This window comes from Oenanthe melanoleuca, chromosome 2, assembly GCF_029582105.1.
Source record: "Oenanthe melanoleuca isolate GR-GAL-2019-014 chromosome 2, OMel1.0, whole genome shotgun sequence".
Taxonomy (NCBI): Eukaryota; Metazoa; Chordata; class Aves; order Passeriformes; family Muscicapidae; genus Oenanthe; species Oenanthe melanoleuca.
Genome location: NC_079335.1, coordinates 1,167,003 through 1,180,447, shown reverse-complemented (window position 1 = coordinate 1,180,447; position 13,445 = coordinate 1,167,003). Strand labels below are relative to the sequence as shown.

Below are 13,445 nucleotides of genomic sequence, written 5' to 3'. Positions count from 1 at the left end.
TCTCAGTTTCTCATCCAGGAATGATTCACCAATCCCTTTGGAATCTTGGTGTTTCTGAACTGGTTGCCACTCACTAAATTGACTTCATTTTCACACTGGGGAGCCCAGAATTGCCCACAACACCTCACTTGGGACTCACCAGTGCTCAGAAAACACCAAGAGTCACCTCCCCCTGCCTCATCACAACACTTCTCTCCAGCCTTGACCTAAAGACTTGGGGTCCCTTTTCCCAAAATGGTGATATAGGGATACCTCCTGCCCCAGTGATATAGGGATACCTCCTGCCCCATTCCTTCTAATCCAGAACCACAAAGGCTTTTTCAGAGAAGTAAATAAATGTTCCAAGTGATGCCCTGGGATGACTCCTCCCAAGAAAATGCACTTGGCAGCTGTCCTTGCTGAAGTCCAGCAAATGTCCAGAACCTGTCACGTTTTCACTGCTGTTCCAGTGGATTCAACGGGGGACTTGATTCAACTTCTGGGCTACAGCACTGGGGACTTGCTGCCATCTGGACTTTGGGACACTGACCACAAGCCTCTGGATCCAACCCTTCAAAACTTTCTCAGTCCACTATGCTGAGCACTGACACAACCAGGACTTGCCTGGGTTACTGAGGATCAGGAAATGCTCACCTCCAAGAACCCTAGGTGACCTCCAAATCCTCATTCAGACAATCACAAGTGGCCTCACCCCTTTGCATTCAGCCCAAGAGAAGATCAAAAATACCAAAACATTTGATGCTAGAGGGTCACCCAGGCACCCACTGAGCATGTCCAAACGGAAAGGTGAGGTCTGATGTCAGGCTTTATCAACTAGGAAAAATGCATGGAGGGATCAAAGGCAATGGAAGGTGCAAAACCTCCTCCTTGGCACAGCTGCACAGCCCAGACCAACCTATCAGAACTGTGAGAAACTGAGGGTAATTTTTCAGAAGGCACGCACAAAGAGCACACGAGGGCCATGGGTGACCACAGTGATGACACCCTACATCTCCAAGGCTTGGGTCATGTCTTCAGCCCTCCCTGACATGAATCATCAATAAAAGATTTTGACCTTTTAGTACTTGCAATTAAAAGCTACAGACACAGATGGACAGAGCCTCAGGAGCAGGATATGGAATTGCACAATTCCACAGAGACTCACCCACCTTGTCAGGAAAAGACAGCGTAGCTCACTGATTGTCCTTTAGTAATTATTGGTAATTTACTTACAAGAACACAATGTTAACAATTACAGGTTGTGAGTTACGAAACTTGTGGCTTGAATGCGGAATAAGTGAATTGATGACACAGACAGCCTGGGAAAAAAAAGGATCAAGCCCAGTTTGTTGTTTCTTTATTGAATTTCTTCACAATGTCAAGGAATACAGCTCTAATGGCAGAATACATTGTCATGTAAATGTGAGAAATCCAGATGGGCCTTAACACTGGAACAAGTTCAGTCTGAATAGCCTCTCATTTTAAAGGTCCTCTCTCTTCATCACATTCAAGACACAAGGCCGTGAGCTCTTTTTCATCCGTCAGGAAGTGCTCCCAGATACTTGCCAAGTTATTGCACAGTGACCTCCCCAGGACATCAGAAGCTCCCTCAGCATTCCTGTGTACAACACAATGACTGAAGGGCATCCAGCAGCACAGAAAAGACTCTCAGTCTTCACAAGGCTCCAACAAACTACAGCATACGAGTGCCACAGAATGACCTCACTGATGTCATTGCAAATCTCCAAAGCTCTGGTTGTTTATTCAGTTCTCCCTGACACACATTGAACAATCAAATCCACCCAAACACGAAATTATTAAAGCTGCCACCAAGGTTAGATGGACATAGCATCTAGAGCAGTACATGGAATTGTAGAAATGCATGAAGGAAAACACTCCCCCACCTCATGACTCAGCCCCAAGGCCATGGGACAAGACTGTCCCTCCCATCCAGGACAAGCATAAAAGCCAGCCCAAAGCCTCTCTCCCTCACACACTTCTACTCACACCTCCTCCTCCTGCACCTGCAGACAACAAGGTGAGCCTCAAACCCCTGACCCTCCTGCTCCTGCACCCCCTGACCCCTCTCTTCCAGCACGCTCAGCCCCAGCCTCAGCAGCCCTCACGCCTTCCCACAGCCCCCCAACAGCCTCCACACTCCCTCACCTCCTGCATCACCACCCCTCACATCCCCACACCCCTGCCCTGCCTCACCCCCCTCTCTCTTCCAGGGACCCTCCACACCACACCCATGGCCTGCAACAGCCTCTGCCGACCCTGCGGACCCACCCCGCTGGCCAACAGCTGCAACGAGCCCTGTGCCCTGCAATGCCAGGACTCCCGCGTCATCATCAACCCTTCCCCTGTGCTGGTCACCCTGCCAGGACCCATCATGACCTCCTTCCCCCAGAGCACCGCCGTCGGATCCACCTCCTCGGCTGCTGTGGGCACTGAACTCAATGCCCAGGGACAGCCCATCTCTGGGGGATTTGGCTTTGGCCTTGGCTATGGGCTGGGAGGCCTGGGCTGTGGCTATGGCAGAAGGGGCGGCTACAATTGCTAAGGGACCTCGTTAACACCCCTGTCATCAACAATGAGCTTGGGGCCCTGGCAACAGCTCCTGAAAGCAAATCACCTTGGCTGCTTGTCACCTACTTGCATCTCACACTGCATTCCTTCTGGCTCTTTTTCCTGTTTTCATTTTTTTCCCTCAATAAAGTTTTCATGCATCAAAGTCTGAGATGCCTCCTCATCTTTTTGAATTCCAATAGTTTCACATCCTCACCCAGCAAAATGCCTTTGGTGTGGATGGCAAAGAAGCAGAACACCTCTCTTAGCAAAGATGTCACAACCCATGACAACCAAGACAGGCACTGGAAGCAGGGGAGGACAGTACACCTTCCAGAACATGACTCAAACCTAGGACCTACTGCCTCAAAGGTTTTAACACATCCCTGATCTCCTGCTCATGGCTCTGGCAGAGTCTCTCTGTGCCAGCTCACACTTGACAAAATTTCTTTCCCTTCAGGACTCCTGAACCCACACAGCAAACAGGGAGGAACATCATCATCCACTTGGGCACAAACTCTGGAATGCAACCACTTTATTTCCCTCTGCTCGAGCAAAGTCAGCAAGAGCAGCATTTCCAGGACCACGGCCAGCACAGTTTTGCTTCTCCCAGCAGACTCCACCAGTTTTTCCACTCTGTGACCACTCTCACACTGAAAAATTCTTTCCTTCTTTGCCCACAGAATTCCATCTGTTTTCTCTTCTGCCCTTCCTCCTTTTCCTTCACGTGTGGGCAATGTTGAGAACAGCCAGGCTCCCTCAACATTATCCTCTGCCATCAGTGATCTGAGGACACTGATGACACTCTCATGTCCAGCCTTGTCTCCTGGGAGTCCCCACCTTCTCTGCTCTCTAGGAAAGATTCTCCTGCCCTTTCAGTATCTTGGTCCCCTGATCTGATCTTGTTTCACTAAGCCTTTGTGCTTCTTTCACTGGACAGCCCAGAACTGCCCAAACCACCCCACATGGAACCCCACTAATGTTCTAAAGAGAGAAAAGGCCACTTCTCCTGACTTCATGGCAAGAATTGCCTGAAATCTATCTTGGATACTGGTGATGCCTTTTCCAGGAAGGAAAGGATTGAGATTTTGCAGTCCCTTTGTCCTGCTCAGCAAAGCTTCTTTCCAGCCTCTCAGCCACCAGCATGACCTGTGGCCCACTGCCATTCCTGAACAGATGCAGAACTTCATGTTTCCCTTGCTTGAACTTATGGAGATTCCTGTAACCCTCACTCTCCAGCTCCCTCTGACTGGTGGCACAACCAAGTGGTGCCTCAGCCACTCCATCAGCTGCCAACTTGCTGAGGGGACAACAGTGCTACTGCCTATGTCATTGTTGAGGATTTTGAACAGGGTTGGCCTAATGGATGCAACTCTTGACCTATTTCCCTTGAGAATTGCCTCAGCTTTAATTTTGGGACACTGATCCTCAAGCCTCTGGGCCACAGCCACTCTCAGGCCACTCACTGCACTCTCAGAGAAGCCACACTTGCTCAGATGCTGTGGGAAGGAGTCTCAAAGGCTTCACAAAAGGCTTGAGTTCAACAGCAGTCATAGTTTTCTCCTCATGCCCAGGCTGAGTCACTGGCACAGAGCAGACACAGAGTTCAAACACCATTTCCTCAAGGGAAATCCTCCAGGAGAAGTGGTCACACTCATCAGCACTTGATACAACTCAAGACCCCAAAGGCCTGGCTCACCCCTCACCTGCTGCTGCTCCCCTTTGTCCTTTGTTCACTTGCACCAAACAAGAATCAGTTCAGCTGGAAAAGCCTCTTAACATTGAGTGCCACTTAATGCAGGACTACAAAATCCACCACTAAACAATCACATCTTAGAAACATTTTTGTTGCAAAAAGTCTAAATTAAAAATAAAATAAAACTCTAACCTCAGCACCACCAAGGCCACCACTAACCCATGTCCCCAGGTGACACATGTCCAGGGATATTAAATCCCTGCGGGGATGATGACTCCACCACTACCCTGTGCAGTCTGTGACAGGAATGACAACACTCTACACAGAGGAAGCTTCCTTAATATCCAACTTAAATTCCTCCTAAAGACACTTGGACTCTGGATTCCTGCTCTTCTGTGGTGCAGTGAAAGGGAAACAGATTTCCCACTCAGTTTATTAGGAGTGCATTCAGAAAAAACACATCTGAAATTATGATGCAAAAAAAAATAAATTTATTGAGACAAAACAGTGAAAAAGCAAGAGCAGCCAGTAGAAGGGAATTGGGCTGAGGGGCAGAGTGACCGTCAGTGAAGGTCCTTGGCTTGCACATGGTTTGGCCAGAGCATCAAGGCCTTCCTGCTCCAGAGTGAGAGCAGCTCAGCAGAGGTGCCCAATGGTCCCTGTGTTGGGGGAAGGGGTTTGGAGCAGAGGGAGCTGGACAGAGCTGAAGGGGTGATGCAGAGGCAGAGAGCCGGAGAAAAGAAGGAGGCAGATGGGCCATGTTTGCAGGCAGCCTGGGCTAGCCCCTTGGCTACTGCCTTGCTTGATGCCCTGAGAGCAGGAACTGGAAATGCTGAGCCTGTTTGAGAGCCTTGGCCCAGAGAGGCGTCCTCAGTGCCTGGGGTGTGTTCCAGGGAGTGGGTGGTTGGTGTCAGGAGTGATGCTCAGGGTTCTTAGCAGTTGTAGCCGCCCCTTCTGCCATAGCAGTCCAGGCCTCCCAGACCATAGCCACAGCCCAGCCCATAGCCAAACCCACGGCCATAGCCAAAGCCACCAAATCCACCAAATCCCCCAGAGATGGGCTGTCCCTGCACACTGAGTTCAGTGCCCACGGCAGCCGAGGAGGTGGATCCGACGGCGGTGCTCTGGGGGAAGGAGGTCATGATGGGTCCTGGCAGGGTGACCAGCACAGGGGAAGGGTTGATGATGACGCGGGAGTCCTGGCATTGCAGGGCACAGGGCTCGTTGCAGCTGTTGGCCAGCGGGGTGGGTCCGCAGGGTCGGCAGAGGCTGTTGCAGGCCATGGGTGTGGTGTGGATGATCCCTGGAAGAGAGAGGGGTGAGGCAGGGCAGGGGTGTGGGGGTGTGAGGGGTGGTGATGCAGGAGGGTGAGGGAGTGTGGAGGCTGTTGTGGGGCTCTGGGGAGGCATGAGGACTGCTGAGGCTGGGGCTGAGTGTGATGGAAGAGAGGGGCCAGGAGTGCAGGAGCAGGAGGATCAGGGGCTTGAGACTCACCTTGTTGTCAGCAGGAGCAGGAGGAAAAGGTGTGAGAAGTGTGTGAGGGAGAGAGGCTCTGGGCTAGCTTTTATGTTGGTCCTGGATGGGAGGGACAGTCTTGTCCCATGGCCTTGGGGCATTTTGCAGGCTGTAGCATTTGGCTGGCTCAGCCTGGTGAATCACGAGGTGGGGAATATTTTCCTTCCTACAACTCTGCAATTCCATGTCCTTTTTTTGAGGCTGTGTTCATCTGACCTTGGCAGAACCTCCTGGTTGGGAGAATCGGTGGCCAATGTCTTGGTGGTGGCATAATGTGTCAGGGCACAGAAGATTCAATTATAGATTTGGGGAACTGGAAAGTCAACACTGAGCTCATGCTGTGGCGTATTAAACATATGTCCCATTTGCATTCTTGTCTCCTGTCTGAACAAAATTCCTGGTCCTTAGTTTCTTCTCCTTTTAAGGATGCTCCACTCCTGTCAGTGTCATGGTCTCCCTGAGTTGCTCTTGGTCAACCATGCCCATGTTCTTATTCCACTGTGGAGTCCCACAAGTGGTCGGCAAGAGGATAGACACCAGCCTCATCCTATTTGCATTTCTTTTCCTAATCCTGTCTTGGTATCTGCTGGCATTTTTTGCAGCAAAGAGTACATGGCCAAAGGGTGGATTAATCAATGGATGAGGAATTTTTCTCCTTACAGCATGTTCTACTTATCCTTCACCACTTTTCTTTTCTATGCATCAGCCTGAGCCCAGCACTGTGACCCCACAGTGTGACTTTGCTGAGCCCAGATGAGATAAGCACTAGGGACGAACCAACACAAGACTTAGGGAAGCATGGGAAGCCTCCCTATATGGCAGGCATTGCTTTCCCATCCACCACAGGAAAGATCTGGTATATAAAAACACCTGGAGAGAGGGCAACATGGCAAGGATGGAAACAATGAAAGGGGGAGACCCTCCCAAGCAGTGCTCCTGCAAAGCCCAGACCAGCCTGACAGAGACGTGATAGTTTGGGGCTCATCTTCACAATGCACCTACAAACCACAGAACACAAGTGCCCTGGGGTGACCTCACTGATGACACCCAACCTCTCCAAAGCTTTGCTCATGCCTTCAGCTTGCCCTGACAAGGCCATCAACACCTTCCTTCAACCTCTAATACTTGCATTTAAATATTGCCATCAAAGTCATGTGGAAAAGACCTTCAAGAAAATGGCTTGGATTCACAGAATTCCACAAAGGAATGCCAGCACCATGACAGAGAAGGAAGGAGGAGCTCACTGATCATCCATTAGTAACAATTAGCTTTTGCTAACATGAACAAAATGTTAAGACATAGAGGTTATAAATTATGAAACCCTGTGGCTTGAATGTGGAATAAGTGAATTGACGTCACAGACCAGCCCGGGCAAACACAGGATTGCTGTTTGTTTATGAGATTCATGAAGGAGGTCAAGTAATATTCTTTAAATGACAGTGTATGCTATTGTGTAGATTGCAGAAATCTAAATGGACCTGAAAATTGAACAAGTTCAGCCTGACTAGCCCCTGGCTTTGCTAGATCCTCTCCCTTGATCCCATTCAAGGGCCATGAGCTCACTTTGATCCAGCAGAAAGCATCACAAGCACTGAGACCATTCCAAGTTATTGCAGAGTCACCTCCCCAGGATATCAGCATCTCCCTCAACATTCCTGGGTGCAACACAATGACTGATGGACATCCAGCAGCACAGAAGAGGAGCCCAGTCATCAGAAGGAACCCACAAGCCACAGCACATGAGTGCCACAAAACGACCTCACTGGTGACATTGCAAATCTCCAGGGCTCTGGCTGTTTATTCATGCCTCCCTGACACACATCCTCCCAAATACCAACTCTCACTCTAAACCTGCCTCCAAGATCAGATGGACACAGCCTCAAGAAAAGGACATGGAATTGCAGAATCGTACTAATTAAAACACTCCCCACACAATGATTCATCAGGCTGAGCCAGCCAAGTGCTGATGTCTCCAAACTCCCCCAAGGCCATGGGACAAGACTGTCCCACCCATCCAGGACCAGCATAAAAGCTGGACCAGATCCTCTCTCCCTCACATACTTCGCCTCACGCCTTATCCTCCTGCTCCTGCTGACAAGGTGAGTCTCAAACCCCTGACCCTCCTGCTCCTGGACCCCTGACCCCTCTCTTCCAGCACACTCAACCCCAGTCACAGCAGCCCTCATGCCTCCACACAGCCCCACAACAGCCTCCACACTCCCTCACCATTCTCCTGCCTCACCCTCCACACTCCCTCAGCCTCCCCATAATAGCCTCACCCTTTCTCTTCCAGGGACCCTCCACACCACACCCATGGCCTGCTACAATCTCTGCACACCCTGCGGACCCACCCCGCTGGCCAACAGCTGCAACGAGCCCTGTGCCCTGCAATGCCAGGACTCCCGCGTCATCATCAACCCTTCCCCTGTGCTGGTCACCCTGCCAGGACCCATCATGACCTCCTTCCCCCAGAGCACCGCCGTCGGATCCACCTCCTCGGCTGCCGTGGGCACTGAACTCAGTGTGCAGGGACAGCCCATCTCTGGGGGATTTGGTGGCTTTGGCGGCTTTGGCTATGGCCGTGGATTTGGCTATGGCCTGGGAGGCCTGGGCTGTGGCTACGGCAGAAGGGGCGGCTACAACTGCTAAGGACTTTCAACACCAGCTCAGGGATCTGGCAAAAACTCCTGCAAGCAAAGCACTTCTGCTGATGATCACTCTACTTGCATGTCACCACTAATTATTTCCGCTACTTCCTCCTGACTTTCAGTTCTTTCACATCAATAAAGAGTTCCTGTATCAATCCTGAAATGCCTCCTTATTTTTGTGTATTCCAATGGTCTCGCATCCTCACCCACCACATTCAAGATCCGAACATGCCACTCTGAGTATGTGGAACAGGGCAACAACACTTTTCATTACATATATGTCAAAATAACTAGTAAAAAAATCTGGCACAGGAATCACAGAAGGAGACCTCTGCAGAACATGTCACACACACTGCAAACAGCAACACCAAAGGCTCTGATACAACAGTTCTCTGCTTGGCACTAAAATGGAAAAGTCACTCTATGCTAGTGCACACCAGACAAATTCTCTTCCTGGCCAGGACTCTTGAAGCCTTCCAGCAAAGAAAGAAACAACATCAACCACTTGGGCAGGAGCTCTGCAATGCAAGTGCTTCAACTGTCCTGCTCAAACAAGACTAGGAGGATGAGAATTTCCAGCACCTTGGACAGTTCAGATATGGATCTCCCAAGACTGAGACTCCACCACCTCTTCCACTCTGTGGCCCTCTCACAATAAAAGATTATTGTCTTCTTTGCCCATGGAATTCCATCTCTTTTACTTGTGCCTTTGGTCTCTTGCCCTGTACCTGTGCACTGCTGAGGACAGCCAGGCTCCCTTGTCTTCATTCCTCACCATCAGGGATTTGCACACTTTTATGAAACCCCCTGTTCATTCTGGACCCCAGGGAGTCTCAGCCCTCTCAGCCTATCCTCTAGGAAGGTTTCCCCAGTCCTTTTAGAACATTGCTGGACCTTAAATTATTTAGATTCATTAAATGGACTTCATTTTCATACTGGAGAGCCCAGGACTGCTCATAAGGCCTCACACAGGGTGTCATCAGCTTTCAGGAGACAACTTTCACCCCCCACCACCTCACCACAACACTTTACCCACTTCTCTGGGATCTTGGGGTCCCTTTTCCCACACAGGGATACCTCCTGCTCCATTTCTTCTCCCCCACAATCACAAAGGCTTTTTGGAAGAGAAAACAATTGTTCCAGCTGATAATCACATATGCCTTCCTATCTGGGATGACTCCACCCCCCACAACAAATAGCTCTTGGCAGCTTCCCCTGCTGAGCTCCAGCAGATGTCCAGGACCACTCCAGTTTTTTGTGTTGGCCCAGTGAATCGAACTTCTGCGCTACAGCACTGGGGACTTGCTGCCATCTGGACTGATCACAAGCCTCTGGGTCCAGTTCTTCAGACCCTTCTCAGACCACCAAGCTGGGCACTGACACAATCTGGACCTGCCTGGGTTATTGTCAAGGATTACGCAATGCTCTCCTCCAACAATCCAGGGCAACCTCCAAATCCTCTTTCTGACAACCAGACATTGCCCAGAGAAGTGACCTCAGACCTTAGCACAAGAAACGACCCAAAAGACCCTGGATATCAAAACAGTAAAAGCAAGATGGGCACCAAGACATGCACAAAGCACAATCAACGGGAAAAAGATGGTTGAATGTCAGCCATTGCCTGCTGGGAGCAGAGCATGGAGGGAGGGAATGTGATTGAAGGTACAACACCTCCTACTTGGAGCAGCTGTAAAATGCAGACCAGCCTGCCAAAGAGTGGTGGCAACTCTTCCCCACACACCCACAAACCACAGCACAGAAGTACTATGGGGTGACCTCAGTGATTACACCCCACTTCTCCAAAGTTTTGGTCATGTCTCAGCCCGCCCTGACATGAGCCAGAAATACCAGAATATGTTCTCTAAAACTTGCACTTAAAAGCCACCGCCAAGGTCAGATGGACACGGCCTCAAGAGCAGGATGTGACATTCCGGATGAGGGAGAAGGCAAGGAATCCCCAGTTCATGATTTGCTAGGCTGGGCCATTCAAGAGAAGGAAGACAAGAATCTCCTCAAGCAGACTTGGAGATGAGCCTGGAAGATCATGAGGAGCTAGAGCCAAAAGTGAACACAGAGACCATGAGGGTCTTGTGTCAGAGGCAGGCAAAGACCTGCCCTAGTGCATCCAGACCAAATTTCAATCAAGTGAAGGGTTTGTGTGGGGCAAAGGATGACCAAAGTGTGCTGGGGGTTGTGGAACTGGAGCCATATTCCCTAAGGCAGGCTTTGGCACAATTTTTCACCCACACCAGCTGCCTGCATGAATTTGCCGTAGCTCTAAGTGTGCCTGGAAGAGTCCTGGGAGAAGAAAGAAAGAGTCATGGGAGGTTGTGTTGCAAAAAAATTTTATTGAGAAAGAACAGTGAAAAATCAGGAGCAGACAGTGGAAGGGAGCAGGGTTGTGAAGCAGGGAAGGGGCTGGGTTGTGAGCAGATTGATCATCAGCTGAGGAGCTTTGCTTGGAGGTTGGGCCAGAGCATCAAGGCCTTCCTGTCCTGCAGTGGGAGTAGCCCAGCAGAGATGCCTGATTGTCTCTGGCTTGAGAGAAGAGGTTTGCAGCAGAGGGAGTTGGACAGAGCTGAAGGGCACAGAGCACAGAGTGGGAGAAGAGGAGTAATGGAGATGGGAAATGTTTGCAGGCAGCCCAAGCCGGCCCCTTGGCCACTGCCTTGCTTGATGCCCTGAGAGCAGGAACTGGAAGTGCTGAGCCCATTTGAGAGCCTTGGCCCAGAGAGGCGTCCTCAGTGTCTGGGGTGTGTTCTAGGGAGTGGGTGGTTGGTGTCAGGAGTGGTGCCTAGGGTCCTTAGCAGTTGTAGCCGCCCCTTCTGCCGTAGCAGCCCAGGCCTCCCAGACCATAGCCACAGCCCAGCCCGTAGCCAAATCCACGGCCATAGCCAAAACCACCAAAGCCACCAAATCCCCCAGAGATGGGCTGTCCCTGCACACTGAGTTCAGTGCCCACGGCAGCCGAGGAGGTGGATCCGACGGCGGTGCTCTGGGGGAAGGAGGTCATGATGGGTCCTGGCAGGGTGACCAGCACAGGGGAAGGGTTGATGATGACGCGGGAGTCCTGGCATTGCAGGGCACAGGGCTCGTTGCAGCTGTTGGCCAGCGGGGTGGGTCCGCAGGGTTGGCAGAGGTCGTAGCAGGCCATGGGTGTGGTGTGGAGGGTCCCTGGAAGAGAGGGGATGAGACAGGGCAGGGGTGTGGGGGTGTGAGGGGTGTTGATGCAGGAGGGTGAGGGAGTGTGGAGGCTGTTGTGGGGCTGTGGGGAGGCGTGAGGGCTGCTGAGCCTGGAGCTGAGCGTGCTGGAAGAGAGGGGTCAGGGGTGCAGGATCAGGAGGGTCAGGGGACTGAGGCTCACCTTGTTGTCAGTAGGTGCAGGAGAAGGAGTGAGGAGAAGTGTGTGAGGGAGAGAGTTTCTGGGCTGGCTTTTATGCTGGTCCTGTATGGGCGGGTCAGACTTGTCCCATGGCCTTGGGAGAGTTTGGAGACATCAGCTCTTGCCTAGCCCAGCCTGGCATGAGGTTATGAGGTGGGGTGTGTTTTCCTTTGTGATGTAATTCTCCAATTCCATGTACTGCTCTTGATGTTATGTCCATCTGACCTTGACATCAATTTTCATGGGAGGTGGTGTATTTGGAAGAATTCCATTGTTAGATGTGTGTCAGGCAGGAATGAATAAACAACCAGAGCCCTGGAGATTTGCAATGTCATCAGTGAGGTCATTTTGTGGCACTCATATGCTGTGGTTTGTGTGTGCCTTGTGAGGAGTGGGACTCTGTTCTCTGCCCCTGGATGTCCATCAGTCATTGTGTTGCACCCAAAAATTCTGAAGGATCTGCTGATGTCCTGGAGAGACACTCTGCTGCAATGGCTTGGAAAGATTCTAGTGCCTGGAAGCTCTTCCTGATGGATGAAAGGGTCTTGGTCTTGAATGGGATCACAAGATCTGGTAAATGAGAGGCTGTTCAGGCTGAACCTGTTCCATTTTTATGGTCCACCTGGATTTCTCAAGTTTAATTTCAGCACACTCTTTCACGTAAAGTGTATTCCTTGACCTCGTTCATAAATCCAATAACAAACAACAAATGGGGCCCGATGCCTTTGTTCCCAGGCTGGTCTGTGGCGTCAATTCCCTTATTCCATATTCAGGCCATCAGGTTTCATAATGATTTCTATCTTGTAAATTGTAATATTGTGTTGCTATAAGCAAAACCCAGTAATTGCTACCTGATGGTCAGCATGCTGCCCTTTCCCTCTCTGTCATGATGTGGGTGTGTCTTTATGGAATTCCATCATTTCACATCCTTCTCTTGAGGACCTGTCCTTCTGACCTTGAGGGCAGCTTTTAAGTGTGAGTTATTAGTATTTGAGGGTTAGTAGCATTTGGGAGGGTTTGCTCTGAAGGTGCATTTCAGCAAGGGCTGAATAAACAACCAAAACTTTGGGGAGGTGTGGCTGTCATCTGCAAGGTCACCCTGTGGCACTGGTGTGCTGTTTTTTGTGGGTGTGTTGTGAAGAGGAGCCCCATTCCCTCCCAGCTCTGTCAGGCTGCTCTGGGATTTGCAGGTGTGTAGAGCTGTTGCCCCTTCCCTCACATTCCATGCCTTCCCACCTTGATTCCACCTGCCTACGCCTGGCACTAGACTTGACCTTTCCTACTGACTGTGCTTTGTGGATGTCCTGGTGCCCCTCTTACCTTTAAGGTTTTGATATCTGGGGCCTTTGGGGTCTTTACCGGGGCTGAGACCACTTGTGATTGTCAGAAAGAGGATTTGGGGTTTCCCCAGGATTGCTGAAGTTGAGCATTGCCTGATCCTTGACAACCAGACAAATCCACATTGCGTCAGTGCCCGGCGTGGTGGCCTGAGAATGATATGAAGAACTGGGCACAGAAGCTTGTGGTTAGTGTCCCAAAATCCTGATGGCAGCAAGTCCCCAGTGCTGTAGCCCAGAAGTTGGATCCATTTGGCCAACACTGAAAACCTGAGTGGTCCTGGACATCTGATGGAACTCAGCAAGGGAAGCTGCCAAGG

At 50.8% G+C, this 13,445-nt stretch overlaps 3 protein-coding genes and 1 pseudogene across 3 annotated transcripts; 2 read left to right on the top strand and 2 right to left on the bottom strand.

Annotated features, from left to right (window-relative positions):
• Positions 1-2,216: 2,216 nt before the first annotated feature.
• On the top strand, positions 2,217-2,542 carry LOC130249625 (feather beta keratin-like). The gene has a single exon (XM_056484576.1). It carries the CDS (start codon positions 2,231-2,233, stop codon positions 2,540-2,542), a length of 312 nt encoding a protein of 103 aa, XP_056340551.1. The 5' UTR covers positions 2,217-2,230.
• A 2,633-nt stretch (positions 2,543-5,175) lies between these two features.
• On the bottom strand, positions 5,176-5,859 carry LOC130249354 (feather keratin B-4-like). The gene is made up of 2 exons (XM_056484058.1): positions 5,742-5,859; positions 5,176-5,549 (listed from the first exon to the last, which is right to left on the bottom strand). Exons 1-2 carry the CDS (start codon positions 5,857-5,859, stop codon positions 5,176-5,178), a joined length of 492 nt encoding a protein of 163 aa, XP_056340033.1.
• A 785-nt stretch (positions 5,860-6,644) lies between these two features.
• Positions 6,645-8,407, top strand: LOC130249901 (feather beta keratin-like). Its single transcript, XM_056485057.1, has 3 exons — positions 6,645-6,724; positions 7,777-7,857; positions 8,032-8,407. Exons 1-3 carry the CDS (start codon positions 6,645-6,647, stop codon positions 8,405-8,407), a joined length of 537 nt encoding a protein of 178 aa, XP_056341032.1.
• Positions 8,408-11,209: 2,802 nt separating this feature from the next.
• On the bottom strand, positions 11,210-12,031 carry LOC130249894 (feather keratin B-4-like; annotated as a pseudogene).
• Positions 12,032-13,445: the final 1,414 nt, after the last annotated feature.